Source organism: Amblyomma mixtum, chromosome 3 (genome assembly GCF_055824585.1).
Source record: "Amblyomma mixtum isolate Tamu chromosome 3, ASM5582458v1, whole genome shotgun sequence".
Lineage (NCBI taxonomy): Eukaryota > Metazoa > Arthropoda > Arachnida > Ixodida > Ixodidae > Amblyomma > Amblyomma mixtum.
Window position 1 is genome coordinate 336,949,799 of NC_143014.1, and position 18,340 is coordinate 336,968,138.

The 18,340-nt window shown below is 50.4% G+C and overlaps 1 protein-coding gene across 1 annotated transcript; it reads left to right on the forward strand.

Moving 5' to 3' along the window:
• The first annotated feature begins 12,560 nt into the window (after positions 1-12,560).
• LOC149356069 (barrier-to-autointegration factor-like) lies at positions 12,561-17,499 on the forward strand. The gene is made up of 2 exons (XM_089577737.1): positions 12,561-12,801; positions 17,113-17,499. The coding sequence occupies exons 1-2, from the start codon at positions 12,631-12,633 to the stop codon at positions 17,257-17,259; spliced, it is 318 nt and encodes a 105-aa protein (XP_089433863.1). The 5' UTR covers positions 12,561-12,630; the 3' UTR covers positions 17,260-17,499.
• Positions 17,500-18,340: the final 841 nt, after the last annotated feature.

Here is an 18,340-nt window from a genome sequence, read left to right on the forward strand (position 1 = left end):
CCTTTTTGCGCTGGTTCCTCTAAAAGAATGGCTTACGAACTAGCCCAACGACTAGTTTTGTTGAAAATGTTTGATTAGTTTATTTCAGTCCACAAATCTCAATTACTCTTATTTATTTACTTATTTTTGTTGTTATTACAGTTATTATTAATGTTGTTTTTATCATTACCTTTATAATTTTTTATTTCATTTTTTCATATTGGAGCAACTGTCAGTCGCCGCCTGCGTCTTGGCCATTCCCCGCCGTGAGTACGCGCCATTGTTTTGACGAAAACAACAGCAACGACATCGCTGTTCTGAAAATCTCGCGTGCCGCGTAAATATGCTCCGTATAGCAAAATAACTGCACAGTCACCGTTCGAGGAGGCTTCGGACGTCCAGTCGCCGTCTGGCACCATGGCATATTGCCGCCAATATTTGTTGTGCTTGTTAGTTCATTTTGGAAAGCTGCCGGTGCGCCTGATTATCGCTTTGTTTGTTATGCAAGACGCGCCTAGATTTATCTAGATTGATCGCATCGAGGCGGAGCCGATTCTACGTTGCTCCAGAATGCTCTCGTGCTTGCCAAGTTTTATCTCGAAAATTCGCTATCAGCATTAACGAGAGCACGGCCGAGAGCGGCGGGCATTCCGTTCGACAACCGCCTTGTTGCTACGCCGCCGACGAATGATTCAGTTCTTTGCGGGCGCAAGCCAGCCCAAATAAAGGGTTTCGTTTATAAGCCATTCTCGCTGATTTCCTCTTCACCGAACTACAGTCACCACTACGTGACATTTGTTAGAGGTGTTGACCTGCTATTCCCCTCACGATAGAGCCGGGTGCCCAGCCAACGACCATTGTGCTTCGCCAGCCTCGTGAGCCACCGACTTTCCGTGGAGAACAACATGAAGATGTAGAAGACTGGCTGGATTTGTACAGGGTCAATGACACTTAGAGGCAACACGGCTGCGCGTGGCCACGTACCTGCGGAGTGCCATTGCATCTAAACTGTTCATGAATCAATGCAGAGTGGCGCACGAAGAGAACGACCTCGACGTAGTGCTTCGTGTCATCCACCCCTTTGCACGGGTTTGCCACCGGCTTGGTAGGAACAGTGCTTCGCGTGTGCGCAGCCACGAGGAGCCGTGTCCCCGCTAAGCTTGATTGACCCTGTACGACCGTGTGGCAGCGCTACAGGCCTGGGACGACAGCGCTAAGCTTCCAAATCTTATTTTGCATCGGACGACCCTGGAAGAGCGTGGTTTGAAAACCAAGAATCTTGCCTCACGACCTGGGCGTTCTTCAAGAAGCGGCTACTGGGTACGCTCACTACCGCGGTACGGAAGGAAAGAGCGGAGGTCCCGCTAGAGTCAAGAATTTAGCACTCAAACGAGACCGTGGCTGCGGATGTGGAAGAAACGCAACGCCTTTTCAGGCGGTGGAACCCAGACATGACTGAAGAAAAGAAGCTCACCTTTCTTATGCGCGGTGTAAAGGAGCAACTGTTCGCCGGTATGATCCGGGATCCTGCAAAAAACGTCGCCGAGTTTGTAGTTGATGCTTCCACCATCGAAAAGACCCTTGACGCCCGGACCCGTCAATAAAATATACCACTTCAAGTGCTGACGGCAAGCCCCCAGAAGATACCCCTGCAAGCGGGGATAACCTGGGAGATCTTATACGCGAAATTATTCGCCAAGAACTTCGCCGGATGCTGCCTTCCTCAACACAGCATACGCCGCAGACTCAGGTGGCGTCGCTTACGGACATCATCCGTGAAGAAGTGCCGCATGCACTTGGCTACCCGTCACCGACGACATCAACGAAACCTGAAGGCATCACCTACGCCGCCGCACTACTCAGTCCTTCTCCCCGATGAGACCCCCTAAGCCCTCTTTGACGGGAACGAGCTCTACAAGAACGACGGCCCCTAGCTCCCGCTCGCCCACCGTGCGAGCGTCGCAACAGCTTTAGGAAATTCGACAAGTGGAGGACGCCCGAAAACCGCCCACTGTGTTTCCATTGTGGCCACGCCGGGCGCATATTTCGCCACTGCCCGTACAGATGCATCGGCCTGCAGGGTTTCGCCATCGACGCGCCACGACCGCTCCCCGCCCAGCTACCACGAGAAATCAACGATGACCTGAGAAAAGGGGAGTGCATGTCGTCCAGCCGTCTCTCCCACTTCACGTCACCGTCCACCACACGTTTTGCATTACCGGGCTGCATCTCTGCCGCAGCTCTCCGATGAAGGTCCCCTAGCCCAAATAGAGGAAACTAAACCAAGCAACCTGTGGAAGTCAGGTTGCTTGCCAAGGAAACAAAGAATATACCGCAGCGACCGCGGTAATGAAGACGCCGCACACACCACGCCGACGCCTCATACAATAGCAACCACGACGACGGCGCTAAACGCCTTCAAAACGACGCCGCCACCAAGAAAAGCTACGACCACAGGCCCCATCGACGATTCACATACCCGACGAAGCTGTGATCCGACGCCGAGGACGAAGTCCAACGCCGGAGTCAGGACATCCGACTTAGAAGTGGTTATCGACGGCCGGAAAGTCACCGCTCTAGTCGACACAGGAGCCGATTATTCGGAGATGAATGGGACATTCGCTGCGCAGCTGAGGAAAGTAGCACCGCTTGGGACGGCCCCGAAATTCGCACCGGAGGGGGCCAACGCATTACGCCATCAGGACAATGCACAGCGCGAGTGACTGTGAACGGACATACCTATTCCACGACCTTTGTTGTGCTACGACAATGTTCCCGCGATGTGACCTTGGGCAACGATTTCCATAATGCGCATCAGGCGATCGTCGACCTGCGTTCCAAGCCGATCACGCTTTCTACGCATGAGGCCACCCCTTCGAATAGAACTCTAGAACATCACGTTGCACTTAGTGTCCTGGAGGAACAAGTGAGTGCCCCACCCCGCTCAAGCTTCATCGTCACCGTAGGCGCCACGGAAGCGCATAACACTAAAGCCATCATCGAGGGGAACATGCAATTGCTTCTGGACCGACGGCATCACAAAAGGCCTAGCGCATTTCCGCAAAAGCCGAGCCGAAGTACTGCTTACTAACTTGGCAAAGAATACCGGCACGTTAACAGAGGTACGACGATTGCTTTGTTCGACGACATATTCGACGTACGAGACTCCTTCGCCCTCTACGACCCATTCGCAGAAGATTCGCCTGACCAAGAGAACACGCCCATTTTCGACATAAAACCAGCCCTGCCCCGTAACAGACAAGACCAGATCCACAATCTGCTGCGAAGCAAAAGTGATTGTTTTTTCGTCATCGCTCAAGGTCCGACAAACGCCGATTACCAAGCATCGCATTATGACCGACCAGTACGTCCGCCAAAGACCCTACCGTGCGTCGCCGCGAGAACGGCAAGCCATCCGGGACGAAGTGGAAGAAATGCTTCGCGACGATGTTATCCAGCCTTCAAAGAGCCCCTGGGCGGCACCGGTTTATTCTAGTGAGAAAGAAAGACGGCGCACCTCGATTCTGCGTCTATTACCTCCGCTTGAACAACATAACAAAGAATGGCGTCTACCCTGTTCCTCGCATCGATGACACGCTGGATCGCCTGTGCAACGCCAAGTATTTCTAATCGATGGACATGAAGAGCGGCTACTGGCAAATTGAGGACGATGAAGGAGATCGCGAGAAGACCGCATTCATCACTCCGGATGGCCTGTTGGAGATCAAGGAGATGCCATTTGAATTCTCTTCCGCACCAGCGACGTTTTAATCAGTAATGGATGCAGTGCTGGCAAGCCTGAAGTGGCAAATTTGTCCCGTGTATTTAGATGATGTCTATATATGTTTTCGCCTAGAACTTTGAAGAGCACCTGAAAAGGCTTCGACCAGCATTAGGCGCAATCAAGTAGTCCGGATTAACATTGAAAGCAGTGAAGTGCCACTTTGCCTATGAACAGCTGCTCTTTCTAGGCCCCATAGTAAGGAAGGAGGGAGTGCGCCAGACCCGCTGAAAACTACTGCTATCGCACTATTTCCACCGCCGGCCGATAAGAAAGCTGTGCGCAGATTCCTCAGACTGCGCACTTATTACCGACGATTTGTCAAGAACTTTTCGCGCATCGCCGAGCTTCTGACCCGCCTGAAAAATGCATATGTGGCATTTAAAGGGAAGCGCTGCAAATAGAAATCTTCGAGGAACTTCAGCGTCGTTTATTGGCCCCACCAATCCTCGCGCGCTTCGCTGAAAACGCCCAGACTGAAATTCTTGCCGGCGCAACCAGCGTGGGCCTAGACGCTGTCCTCGTTCAAAAAACTGTCGGACTGGAAGACGTAAACGCGTCGTTAGCCGTTCCCTGTCCGAGACAGATGATAACTAGTCGACAACTGAGAAGGAGTGTCTTGCCATTATTTGGGCTAGATCGAAATTCCGCCCCTACCTGTATGGACGACCCTTCAAGGTGGTCAGGGATCACCACGCACTGTGCTGGCTTGCCAGTTTGAAGGACCCCTCCGTGCGCCTCGATCAGTGCAGCCTGCGCCTCCAGGGGTTCGGATGCAAGTCCGGACGCAATACTATGACGTCAACTGCCTCTCACGTGCCCCTGCAGATGCATCGCCGCCTGAAGACCGTGAGGACGCTTTCCGGGGACCCATCAGCTGCAGCACAGCAGCAGCGCTTGGACCATGACTTAAAATGTCAAATTGAGCACTTGGAAGGCAAGGTTCCTTGACTCCCTGCCTCATTCAGGCGAGGATTTTCTTCGTTCTGTGTACAGAACGATGTCTTCGTGAAGAACATTGCAGCGAACAAAACTTCACAGGTCAGGTTTCACACGACGAGCCGACAGCTGGCCATCTCGTTGTTTCTCGCACCCTCCGCCGCATTCAAGACAAGTATTACTGGCCCCGACTGTCTGCCGATGTCGCATATTATGTGAAAAGCTGCCGAGATTGTCAAAGACGAAAGACCCCTCCAACCTGACCAGCAGGATCTTTGAACCCCACTGAAATCCCATCAAGGCCCTTTAAGCAGATCGGCATGCACTTTCTTGGCCCCTTTCCGAAGTAAACGTCTGGAAATAAGTGGGTTATTATAACGACCGACTACCTGACCCGCTACGCCAAGGCAAAAGCCCTATAGAATGGATCAGCAGCTGAAGTCGCCAGATTTTTTGTACAGTGCATTCTTTTGTGACACGGCGCCCCCGATTTGCTCATCACGGGCAGAGGAGCAGCATTCACGGCGGAACTGACGTAAGCCATCGTGCTTTACAGCCAAACCAGCCACCTGAGGACAACTGCATGCCATCCTCAGACCAACGGAATGACCGATCGCCTGAACAAAGCAATCGCTGATATGCCCGCTACGTATGTCGATGCCGAACACAAGACCTGGGACGTCATTCTGCCTTACATTGTCTCCGCCTACAACACCGGAGTGCAGGAGACCACCCAGATGACTCCTTTTCGGCTCCTCCATGGCAGGGAGGTCCCAACCACGCACGACGCCATGCTGCCCAACGTTACCGAAGAAGATAACGACGTCGTCGCCGCCTGCCTTCAACGCGCAGAAGCCCGAAGACTTGCCGATTACGGACCAAAGACCAGCAGCAGACCGACTCCAGACGCTACAACCTGCGAAGACACAATGCAGAATACAAGCCAGGAGACCGAGTCTTGGTTTGGACGCCCATTAGCCAGCGCGGATTGAGTGAAAAACTTTTGCGCCGCTATTTCGGCCCGCACAGGCTTCATCGCCAGCTATGGGAGCTGGACTATCAGGTCGGTGCTTTCCAAGTTTTATCTCGGAAGTTCGCTATCAGCTTTAAAGAGAGCACGGCAGAGAGCGTCGGGCATTCTGTTCGACGACCATCGAGCACGTTTGTTGCTACGCCACCACCGAGTGATTCAGTTCTATGAGGGCGCAAGTCAGCCCAAATAGAAAGTTTCGTTTAGAAGCCATTCTCGCTGTTTTCCTGTTCGCCGGACTTTAGTCACCATTATGTGACAATATATCAAATGTTACGCTGTCACTTCTGGAGGAGGGGAAGGAGGATCAGAAAGGTTGATCAAAAACTATACTGCGCTTGTCCGCTTGAGTGCAGCCCTCAGTCAAGGGTTATGTGTGCTGCCACGATCTCACGGTCCCGCCGGAACAGCTTCGCTGGCCTTGCGGATTCATACCGGTCACGCAGGTCTCAAGAAGGCCTCTCAGCCGACGCGGTTAGCCACCGCTGTTTTCTTGACAGGCTTGATGAGCCGGTGCTGCTCGGTTGGCTGCGTGCCTGACAGGGCATCGTGCCAAGGGGAAGTGGCTGAGGTTGTGGGTGGGACACCGCGGGGTGGCGACGCGCGGGCCCAAATCTAATAGTGTAGGTCGGCAGTGTAGGTCGGTGTTTTTGGCAGCCTGTGCATTTGTCCGGTTTGAGGCTGGGGAAGAACAAGTGTTTGTGATATAGGTTAGGATACGTGTTATTCTAAAGTTGACGCCATGCCACTGCTTCGACCTTAGTCAGTTTTGGGTGCTATGGCGGCAGTGTTGCTGTTTCTGTGCAGTATTATTCTGTGATGTCAGTGCAAGTGTGCAGAGCTGCGAACGTACCCTCTTTGGCTGCTCCCTCCTCCTCGACAGCGCCTGGAAGGTTGCTGCTTGGGCGAGCGCGTGGGTCTTGCCGTTCGCGGAAAGAGAGGCGTGACCAGCTGTTTAATTTGTGCGCATGGTGAGCAATATATCGGGATTGACTGGTGAAAGCGCGCCAAGCCAGCAAAAATAGAATACTCTTCGAGAAGGCGCGGCACACAGCCTGGAGCTGAACTGCGCGCCGAGGTTCGGCCTAGTGCCTCCGATGAGATGCTGGCGACGGTATCCTCGCTGGCACCGCTTGGTTCAATGGCATTCCCGGCTGTAGAACTACCTCCTGATCATGGGCCAGACTTCCGAAATTGTGCTCTTGTTTGATAAGCTGCGGCGCCTGCGCCTGCCCTCCGTTCTCTTTCGTCTGCATTGCTTTCTTGCTCTCACAAGGGAAGCATTCCTGCCTAACACTAGACCGCCCAGTTGTGTCTGCCCACTGCTCGGCGAGCTACAAAGCGACTGTCAATCTTTGGCAACGAGGAGCCATATAGATATTCCGAACAGGATTCTGCATTCGAACCTGGATGCGTGTTTCGGAACGAAAGGCGTTCGCGGCTTTACGGCCAGAAGGAAGTCCAGCATCACTGCTTTGTGGCTCCTGAACTTCCCTGCGTTGAAACGTTCGCGAACTCTACAGTGCAGTACAATTACCAGCGAAGTCTTTGTGCCGGTGCAGGTATACGTGGTTGACGGATACGACTTACAACTTTGTATTGTCAGCAATGCCGTATTAACGAGGAACAGCCCACCCTTCAGCGTGAGCTTTACGGTGCCACCCGCCAAGTGATCCAAGCACGCTATAAGGGAAATGGGCGTTCTCTCATCGTCATGTTGCAGGGTCCACCAACACCATCAGCCTGGTTGTACTACTATGGGAGCATTTTAGAGGCTTGGCCATATAAACGCACTGTACTCTGTTGCTACAGTTGCTTCCGACCTGGCCACATGCGTAGATCATGCCCTTTGACAACTCAACAGGAACCTGCATCTGGAGTGGCAGCGGCTTACCGATGTGGCATCTGCGGAACTGAAGACCACGGCATCTTCCACTTGCCCAACGCAGGAGAAGGCAACAGCAAATATTCGACGTAGGAACTCTAAGCAGTTTACTCAGGATGTGAATACATCCTCTCTGCCGACCCCCAACCAGTTTTCTGCTCTCCAATGAGATTATGACGAGTGTCCCCAACTTCCCTTGCCGCACAAGCATGAAACTGCTACCCAATAGACTTATAGCAATGAAGAGCGTAAGGACCACCGGCGTCACCAGGCTACGAAATAGCGTAGCATCCCGGAACCTTGCAACGATGACATGGCAGCAGTTTATGACTAAATTGCACACGTTTTGGCAAAAGTCTCAACGTTCTGACAACACCATGAACTGCTTGCACGCCGTAGACTTGACTGAGGGCTGCACTCAAGCGGACAAGAGCAGTATAGTTTTTGATCAACCTTTCTCATCATCCTTCCCCTCCTCCAGAAATGACAGCGTAACATTTGCTATATTGTCAGATAATGGTGACTAAAGTCCGGCGAACAGGAAAACAGCGAGAATGGCTTCTAAACGAGCATGTGCGCGAACAACCGACTCGCTGAAAAACGACAGAATTGGATGAACTCCAACAGTTCTTCATTACTGCTGCTATCGTGCAGGTTTAAATGCTCCGTCGCGTACTGGACATCTGTGTGAAGTAGGAACTGCACTACATGCTATCAATATTCCTTCGTTCCCAAAACATCAGCAGAGTGGAATTCCCCACCTGCTACACATGCAACTGAAGTAAACTCGAGTAACATTACGTGCGAACCCTTCTAACTCCTAAACGGTTCAATGAACGAGCCAACGAGGGGCAAATATACCGCCTGTGCCGTATTTATCTGTGCGTGTTAGAAAAAATTCTCGTGCGCAAAGTACTGGACTATATGGGCTCAAACGCCGACTACAAGGTAGCCTATGATGGTCTTCGTCTTTCGATGTGTAATTTAACATCTAAACTTGCCTGCATTTTCAGGAATCGGCGAAAAACTGCATTCGGCTGCGGCAGAACTTTTCGTCCAGGAGAGCAAAGAAGCCACTTTGACAGGCTGCGCCATCTGGCGAGCGGTGAGGCAACCGATATCACGGCTTGGGGCGAGAATGCGCACCTCGCGCGGTTTCTTCGGATGTGCGTGTCGTCTGCTCCTTGAAATTAACACCGCTCGCCAGATGGCGCAGTCTGTCACACTCGCTTCTTTGCTCGCCCGCCTGGACGAAAGTTCTGCCGCAGCTGAATGCAGTTTTTCGCCGATTCCTGAAAATGCAGGCAATTTTAGATGTTAAATTACTCATCGAAACACGAAGACCATCAAAAGATACCTTGTAGTCGGCGTTTTCAGCCCATATAGTTCAGTAGACTGCGCAGCGGAATTTTTCGTAACAGGGACAGATAAATACGGAACACGCGGTACTAACCCGGACAATCTGTTGGTTCTCCTTGGGAAGCACGTACTCTTCGAGAACCTCCTTGGTCACGTGCTTGATCTTGGTTGTCTGCGACATGCTGCTTGGATTTCCCACTCAGGAGACGTAAGGAATGCAAACTCTGGCTCTCCTTGTCTGTGGGACGAGTACGTGGTAGTCACAGCGCTTGGTCGAGGACTGCTGATGTGGGCCACGTTGATCAAGGTGTCACCAAGCGCGGGGTTGCGACCGCTTGAAATTAGGCCGGAATGCGCACCGTTGACGGGTCTGGACCGCTTGTACTCAATCAGAACGATCACCCGCAAACACGAGATCAGACAGGAAAAGGGGCGAGACTCCTACGTGCATAGCTCAAAGGAGAAATATGTGTGTCTTGGTAGAGTGTGTCTTGGTAGAGTGTACTAGAAAACTCTAGTCTTGGGAGGTTGCGGTTTTTCCAACCGCGCACATGCAGTCCGCCATTGTGACTGTGAATGAGCGCGCGTCAACGAGAGTAAGAAGAAGAAATGCACTTTATTAAGTGCCGCATCCCACCGTTTCTTATTGTTTTTAATTAAAATATTTTAATTATGTATTTAAATAAAACAGGTTTTAAATAGTTCTATCATTAGAAGTTGATTGAACTTTAATGCATTGCTATCGAGAGTTTCAGATTCGCAACTTTGGCTGCTGATTTCATCCGTTGATGTATTCAAAAACGTTTTGAATTGCTTTGATTTACTTCCGGGTAGCCCAGCCCGGTGCTACTGGTGAAAGGCGTTGCGTGTGTGCGTCCGCTAAAAACTGCTAAGAGGACATCCCAAAGTATTTCAGACTTCGGGACCAGTCAGGTAAGGCGTGTACACTGCGGTTACTGGCTTGCTTTGTTTGCTACGCATGCATCCCGGCTAATGATGTTCTGCGGTTGTCCGGTAGTAACGGTTTTTCAACTTAGTGAACGGTCGACTTTGAACTTTTGTCAGCGTCTGGTCATTTGTTACGCTACTTCGGATAAATATACAACGTTTAGAAGTAGAATAGCCCTTTCGTCGTGGTAAAAGAGGTCTCGCAACGTGTGTGTGTGTGTCAGTTCCTCGGCCTTGCACAGGAATTTCTGATTGTATTGTCATTGCGTTACATCGAGAGTTGGCGGTTCACAATATTGTACAGGTCCGGCCGTAATCACAATGACGCCGATTGTTTGTCACGTGCACCTGCCGACGATGCTCCGGCCGAAACGGAGGACGACTTCCCGTTTCTTGCTCTCGTCACGTCGTCCGATATGGCCCGGCGTCAACGGGCTGACTCAGAGTTGCGTCCGCTCATCGAGCATCTGGAGGGCCTTAACGTCGCTGTTCCGCGGCTTTTCGTTCGGGGTTTGGGTTTCTACAGTCTCCGAGATGGCGTCCTTTACAAGAGGAACTTCGCGCATAACACTGAAACCTTTCTTCTGGTTGTGCCATCCGAACTCCGTCCAGAAATCTTGCACGCCTGCCACGACGAGCCATCAGCTGGTCATTTGGGTGTTACGCGGACGTTTGCCCGCATTCGTGCGAAGTATTACTGGCCAAAGTGCTCCCATCAGTTCAGCAATATGTGAGGACCTGCCGTGACTGCCAGCGACGAAAGACACCACCAGTTAAACCCGCAGGGCTTCTCCAGCCCAACCCACCGCCTACAACACCTTTCCAACAAGTGGGCATGGACTTGCTGGGCCCATTCCCATTGTCTTCTTCTGGGAACAAATGGATTGTTGTGGTGACGGACTACTTAACGCGGTACGCCAAGACACAGGCGCTCCCCCATGCTAGTGCTGCAGAAGTGGCTCAGTTTTTTATGACATCCATCGTCTTGCGTCACGGTGCGCCATCAGTCGTCATCACAGACCGTGGAACCGCCTTTACGGCGGCATTAATGCAATCTCTCTTCGAACTTACCCACACCAGTCACCGGAAGACAACGGCCTATCATCCCCAAACAAACGGCTTGACTGAACGCCTCAACCGGACGCTTGCAGATATGCTTGCTATGTATGTCGACGTCAAGCATCGCACGTGGGATGAAGTTCTTCCTTATGCAACCTTCGCCTACAATACGGCAGAACAGGAGACCACCCGTCTTACACCTTTCCAGCTGGTCTACGGACGGTGTGTCACTACCATGCTGGATGCTATGCTCCCCGCTGCTCACAACGACGGAGACATCGGCCCCTACGCTGACGTTGACACATTCGTCCAGCGGGCTGAAGAAGCCCGCCAACTCGCAAGGTGCCGGATTCGACATCAGCAACAACTCGACGCTGGTCGCTACAACCTCCGACACCGATACGTTCGGTACGAGCCCGGCGATTCTGTGTGGGTATGGACACCTGTGCGCCGCCGCGGACTCTCCGAAAAGCTCCTCCGACGCTACTTCGGTCCGTACGAGGTGGTTCGTCGTGTAAGTGATGTCACATACGAAGTTGTTCCGCGGGACACAACCTCCTTACCACGTCGGCGCCATCCGACTGAGACTGTCCACGTGGTGCGCATGAAGCCCTACCATGACAGGCTGCAACCCGCCGCTTTACCAGCTTAACAGCTCTCTGTGTTCTCTGCCCTCCACCATCTATACCGAACATTACCTTTGCCGTCCGTGTTCGTTTCCGGCGTCGGGCCGCCGCCTTGATGGAGGGGGTAATGGCGCGTGCTCATGGGAGCGCGCCGACGATGAAGACGAAGTGTGCATGTGTCGGTGGACGAAGACGAAGTCTGTGTGTGTGTGGTTCGGACAGCCATCTTGTGAGTTCTCTGCTGTGAGCTGAACTTCGCTGAAACTGTGGTCTGTGCCGGTCCTGTCCTTGTTACAATATTGAGAATTACGAACGGTCACATGCGTGATGTTGTCTGAACTTGTTTGAATGGGCGGGCCGTGCTGAAGCCGTTGCTGCCCCCATGCTTGAAAGTCAATGACCGATATACGATGCCGCCTAATATGGGAAAGAAAAACATTTGCCGAGCTGGTCGAAATGGGCGACAGGTGTGTCTTTAACGGCGTGACGTGCACGACTGCTACGGCGTGTGAACGGCACCGAGTGTATTAAAACGAGTACGTTGTTGATAGTTTGCAATGTTACGGGGCAAACATGAATAACTCACGAACAAAATGAGTCATAGCTGTCCCGAACCGCTCCTGCGACTCCTAAAGCGAATCAGCTGCATCTGGACTTCATGACCAGAAATCGTGATGTCAGTAAGGTTATTTCCTCAAAAGACACACATTTTAAGTTCTCTTTCACCACTGCACGTAATTTTGTGTGTAAAAACTGGTGTACAAAATGCTGCTGGCAAAATTGCGTCGATGCAATCATTAAAGAATTAATAATTGCATGAAATCAGTGAATAAGCAACTGGCTGTTAGCGTCTACTTCAAAATTAGTTTTAAGAACAGACTGTCTCCAAATCTTGCACATTTGGTGACCTCATCTCTGCATGAAATCATACTGGCTGTCTCACTTTGTTATCCATTAGAATCGTAAACCTTAAAGGAGTCTAGCCCATCGTAGTGCTTTGTAGCCGCACTGGTCTCGCAAGAAAATGACATTTGCTTTTTCTTTTTTTATTCATGCAGAACATCCAGCCATGTCGTCCACATCCCAAAAGCACCGGAATTTCGCCTCTGAGCCAATAGGAGAAAAGGCAGTCACCGACCTTGCTGGGATCGGACAGGTCCTTGGCAAGCGTCTAGAACAGAACGGCTTTGATAAAGTGAGACATCTACTTCTGTGGCACTTCTGTACAGTTTGTCCACCGCGTTGGCTCGGTGGTTAAGGTCCTCAACTGCTGACCTGAAGGACGTGGGTTCGATCCCGACCGCGGCGGTTGAATTTCGATGGAGGCGAAACTCTAGAGGCCTGTGTTCTGTGCGATGTCAGTGCACGCTTAAGAACCCGTGGTCAAAATTTCCGGAGCCCTTCACTACAACGTCGATGTCTCTTATAGCCTGAGTCGCTTTGAGACATCAAACCCCATAAACCAACTGCTGTACAGTTTTGCAATTCAGGGTTCAAACTTTGCCTCGGGGAAAGTAGGAGCCTGGGGCTTCATTTGCACATTTTTCGCAGTGTGGTGCGTTTTCTGCAACAAGGATCTCACACTCATATTGTTCTTCTGGTGGCTTTATCACTTCTTGTTGCTTGCCAGAGTCCGATTGCTCCTTCAACAGTAGGATTGGGAAACACTTCTGGTTGTGGCAGCACATTTGCAGCGTTTTGCGTTCGTCAGTTGGGGGCTGTGTATAAGTACTTTCAGTTCTCAGCGAGTTAATTCTTGGAGATTTTCTTGCCGAGTGTGCTGCCTGTGGCTTAGTGTCAAGTCTTTTCTGGTTTCTTGTTTAAGAAAGCTCAGGATCAGGCTGGTTCGTGTTCTCTAATATCTTGGGGGTTGCTTTAAAGCTAGAGAAGGCTATAGTCAGACGCAACTCAAGAAAGAAGCGGCAGGTACCTCGCAATGGAAACCCTGCAGCTAATGGCGTCAATCCGATTTTCATGACGCCAGGGTTATTCCCCATTCATCTGCCACCCCCTGAGATTTCACTCTAGCAAGTCTAAGGGGATCGGTCAGTCGAGAAAAGGTAGAATCACCACGTCATTAGCTGGAGAAGTTCCTTTAACTCTTCAATACCTGCGGAAAAATGCACGATTTGGAGTGTACTGAAACAATTTTTTTTCGCAAGAAGTGACTAACCCAGTGCATATTGCAATGCATGAAACTGTAGCTTATTAGTTGTGTGTGCAAAGGTACTTGAACATTTATTTGTCAGATATGCCAAAAATGTGAAAAACGTGCAGCAAAAAAAATTACTGGCTGCACTAGATTAGAGGAAAACAGGAATATAAAAACTGTTGCATATGTTTGTAGCTGTCATTCTTCCAAGTTTCAGCTCTGAGGAAAAATTATTGCACTTTCCATGGTCGGTGAAGTCAGGGGTTATCACTGGAAAAGCAGTCAGGTGAAGATGTGAAGCAGAAATAGACATGACAGGCACTCCACATAACGTTTGATCTTTGTTCTCTGATAGCAGAGCTTGCAGTTCCTTCTTTTTCAATTTTTTTCTTCTCGTTGGTGACGAATGGATTCTATGGGAGGACTGGGGGCGTGGGCTTCTTTTACCTTATCATACCCGAAGATTTGTTTAATGAGCTGCTCCCTGAAAGCCAGCTGATCAAATTTGGCGTTTTGTCTTGAGCAGTATGATTTGAAATTTTCCTGTTTCCTGGCCTCGATTGGAGTGATTTGGACAGCCTTGTATATGTTTATATTGGGTATATCTGCTCTGTATTTGGTGAAGCAACAATTTCGAGCTTGTGTTTAACGTGGCAGCGTTGGAGCAAGTGTTCGGAGCAAAAGCTGCATGCGTTGTCACACTAATACACTAATTCAGGATTGGTTGAGAGGGTTGCGACATCACACATTAAGCTGTACAATGAAAATGATTAAAACTGGAGTTTAATTTATTATAAGGTTGTAGAACAACTGAAATAAGGATATAAAGTAAATTGTGCTGAAAAGAAAATTGGGGTTGCGAGCTGGGTTGTGAGTCACACTACCCCTAGGCCAAGGAGCCGCATTCATTCGATTTGGTTGAAGGGAGACCTCTTGTCTCATTTGGTGTATCGCATGGTCTAGTATGCCTACTGATGAATGCTAATGAGTGTAATTGGAAGGAGGTACTAAAAGAACCATTCACACTGTCATGTCATAACCTCAAGCCAAAGCTTAAAGGGGTAGAGACATCAAATTCCAAGGTTGTACAAAAGACTGCCATACGTTTCCTTTGTATGTTAGGACCATAAGAGCGAAGTATTAAATTTAAGGGAGGTCTAGAACATATTTTAATTTAATTTTAAAGTTTGTGAGAATGCTCACTCTTGTAGTCTGAGCCATCGCTAGTGCATCAATGTGACGTAGGAACAAGAAAACACAAGCAAGTATTTCCTACGTCATTGCACAGTTTTCTGACGTACGGGACCAAGTTTTGCGGTTTCGCGGCCTAGCAACCTTGGTTACGAGTGCTCGAGTTTTTTTTCTGCACGCTCGCAAGTGCGACGCTGCTTTACGCCCGGCGTTGCCGTTGCCGAAAGATCCACTTTTGCACAGGCATATTGCCGGTGCCCTAATCTAGGAAGCATTCTCTGGTATCATGGATGTTATGTATTTTCTTGTGCAAACGTGAAGTACGCCGATCATGCCGGCCGGCCAGCCTGGATCCCGTCTGCCGGCGTCATAAAAACGAGCCAAAGTGTGTTATTGACGTAAATAATGAACCCTGGGATAAGAAATGTGAAAAATGTGTCATTTGTAAGGATCGCTGACCAATACTGAGCTGCTGGCAAAGGTAACGACTGTGATACGAGCAAACTTCTTGCCACAACCGCCTCGCAGCTGCCCCTGGCCCGACGTTGGGGTCCGGCTCGCCTGGCGCCCGCTCGCTTCGCTGCTGAAGGCGTCGCGGAGATTTACCATACTATTATTTTATTGTGAGATGATGCTGTTGACAGTAAAGCGATGTGTAGAGTATGCCGTTTATTATAGCGCAGGCGACTTCCGAAGCGACGGCCGCTGCGGCTTCGATGCGGAAGAGGCTATAGGCCTAGCGACGACCACGGCAGCCAGGCAGCAGCAGAGCTCGTCGCCCGGAGCGCCCGCGAGCGATGCCGTTGCCGAAAGCTCGAAACATAAGCAGGCATGCTTTGTCGCTGCTCGAGCAGTCTTTCTGATAACAAGGCGAGCTTGTCGTTTCTTATGAGATTTGTACACCATCCCAAGCAGCGCTCAGGCACTGCTGCACGGCGGCGAAGTGCGGTACCGGTTGTGGGCGGAGCTTGGGTAGAGCGGCGCAGCGATGCTCACCGCTCCGTGTCCCTGCTTGCAGTGGGGCGGCAGTTCGCAAGCGACGATCGGTGCGGCGCGTCGGCCAAGTGGCCATATGGCTGGATGAATGTTGCTGCGCGTGCATTATTTGTCTAAATAATGATTGCACTTCGCGCTCTGAGCTCGCTACTTGCTTTTGGTCGGCGAATGTTCTCGCTCGGCCACCGATCTGCCCAAGACACGTCGGACCGACGGGTCTCGTCGGCATCTTTGGTTGGCGGCGTTGTCACACTAGGACGACGCTTGGTCGTTGGGGCATCGTCGTCGTCGTCGGTGCAGTGTGACTGGCTAGTCGGGGAACGACCAGGTTGGCCGACGCGACCGTCGGCATCGCTGTCGCGTCGGCATCGGGGTCCCGTCGGCCTAGTGTAGTTCCTCGTCTGCGTCATTCCGCGATTCCTCATAATCGGTGTCTTCGCCGAAATAAAACTCTTCTTTCCGACTCGGAGCTGTTCGGCATTGCGACTTGCCCTCCGCCCGGCTCTCCGTGTTTACGCGCACCACGTGCGTGTCAAGCAGACGACATGCCTACAACGACGTCACGGCTTTCCGGACCCACGTGACAACGCATTGTCTGGTTTTTGACGTCATGTAAAAGCCTGGCAAAACCTGGCAACTACGAACCGAAACCGAAACTGCTGGGTACAAATAATACGATTATTAATTATATAATGCGAGTTCATGCTTCTAAGATGGTGTTCCATGCTCACTGAATCGCTACGCATTATTTACAACCCAGAGGTACAACACAAAAATTTGGTGTCTCTACCCCTTTAAGTGTCCCTGTAATTTTTGGTCATTTCAGAAAAATAATTAATGGAGCACTCATTTACAGTCACTACTTTTGCTGCTCAACGTGCACACGAAAAGTACTTGGGACATTATTTGTTGGTCTGTCGGAACATCTTTATTTTGGTCAAAACGAAATTTTCGTTTCCTGATATTTGGCTTTTTTTGTCATTATTTCATAAAACTTTATTGCAGCGGGTAGGGGGTAGGGGTCCGAGAAATATAATGCGATCGTAAGCTGAAAATGCCCTAAATTCCCCTGTAGTCACCCTTTAATGGGAAAGTTTTTCAGGCACTGCTGTCAAAGCCACAGTATCCCAACTAATGGAAGTGCCATTACCACCATTGCTGTTTCAGGCCTATGTTGTCCTCGGTCAGTTTCTGGTCCTGAAGAAGAACAAGGACATCTTCGTCGACTGGATGAAGGACATTTGTGGCGCCAACAACGGGCAGGCAACTGAATGCTACCAGTGTTTATACGACTGGTGTGATGAATTCCTGTGAACTTTGCTAGATGCATTCAGCAGTGAGCTGGACTTGTAAATACCAAAAGGACTTTCTTGATCGGTTGAAAATTCAGCCTGCCTCTCTCATTTATGGCGTCTTAATTTCTGCAGGTGTTTTTATCTTGCGCGCTTTTTATTTCTGCAATAAACATTTTATGTCTTTTTCCATTGAGATGTGCATCTTTCCTTCAGATCCACACACTTCCTTGTGCGAGCATCTTTTGCAGAAAGCAGCACATTTCACGTAAGTTCCTTACATTAACACATTAATTATTAAACAAATAGCCAAACGTATGGTTGCTGGTACCAGTGAGTGTCTTGCATTTCAAAGTGCACTTCGCACTCGAGCAAAGGAATAACACAATAGACTGTACGAATCATTGCGAAACCCCATGCCAGTAATCAATGAGTGGGGCACACTGCGCATGGCGCCGTAGGTTCAAACGTTTTGACGGAATGTAGTCTTGACATGCGCTGCGTATAAATGTGGCGGCTCTCTTCAAAGTCCAGCAACCTCACCTTTTACTGCTGAGTGCCTCAAATCCCTGATGCCATTGGCACACTGCATACTATTTAACATGTAGAGCTTGGATGCTAAGTTCAGTGTCGACATATTCTCAGCAGCCAGCGCTTTCCCGGGCAGAATGTTCGTAGTCTCTGAGTCATCCTTCTGAAGAGAAAAAACCTAAGGGACACTGTTATGTGTGGTAATGAGAAGCTGTAGAGCACTGTTGTACCTTCCATCCTCGATGCACTCGGAAACATGCGACGGGTTTGCCTCCGGCTCTATGCCTATGGCGAACTGTACTGAAATGCAGACATTCGTTCAGCCTCGTCCCAGGTCTGGTCTGGTGACGTCACAGCTTTAGCAGAGGGCATTCGCCGGTCTGGTCACCTTACGTCCCTCCAGCCAATCGGATTTCTCCCGCTCTGGTGACGTCTCTGAGTAACAACGCCGGTTGCCCAGTTTTCGCTTCAACGAGACTTCTTAGCACGCTTCCGCACAACAATTCACGAGCGATTGATGCGGAGGGGACTACGTTTGCGTGTGGGCTCCGATTTCGTGAGCGCACCGACTA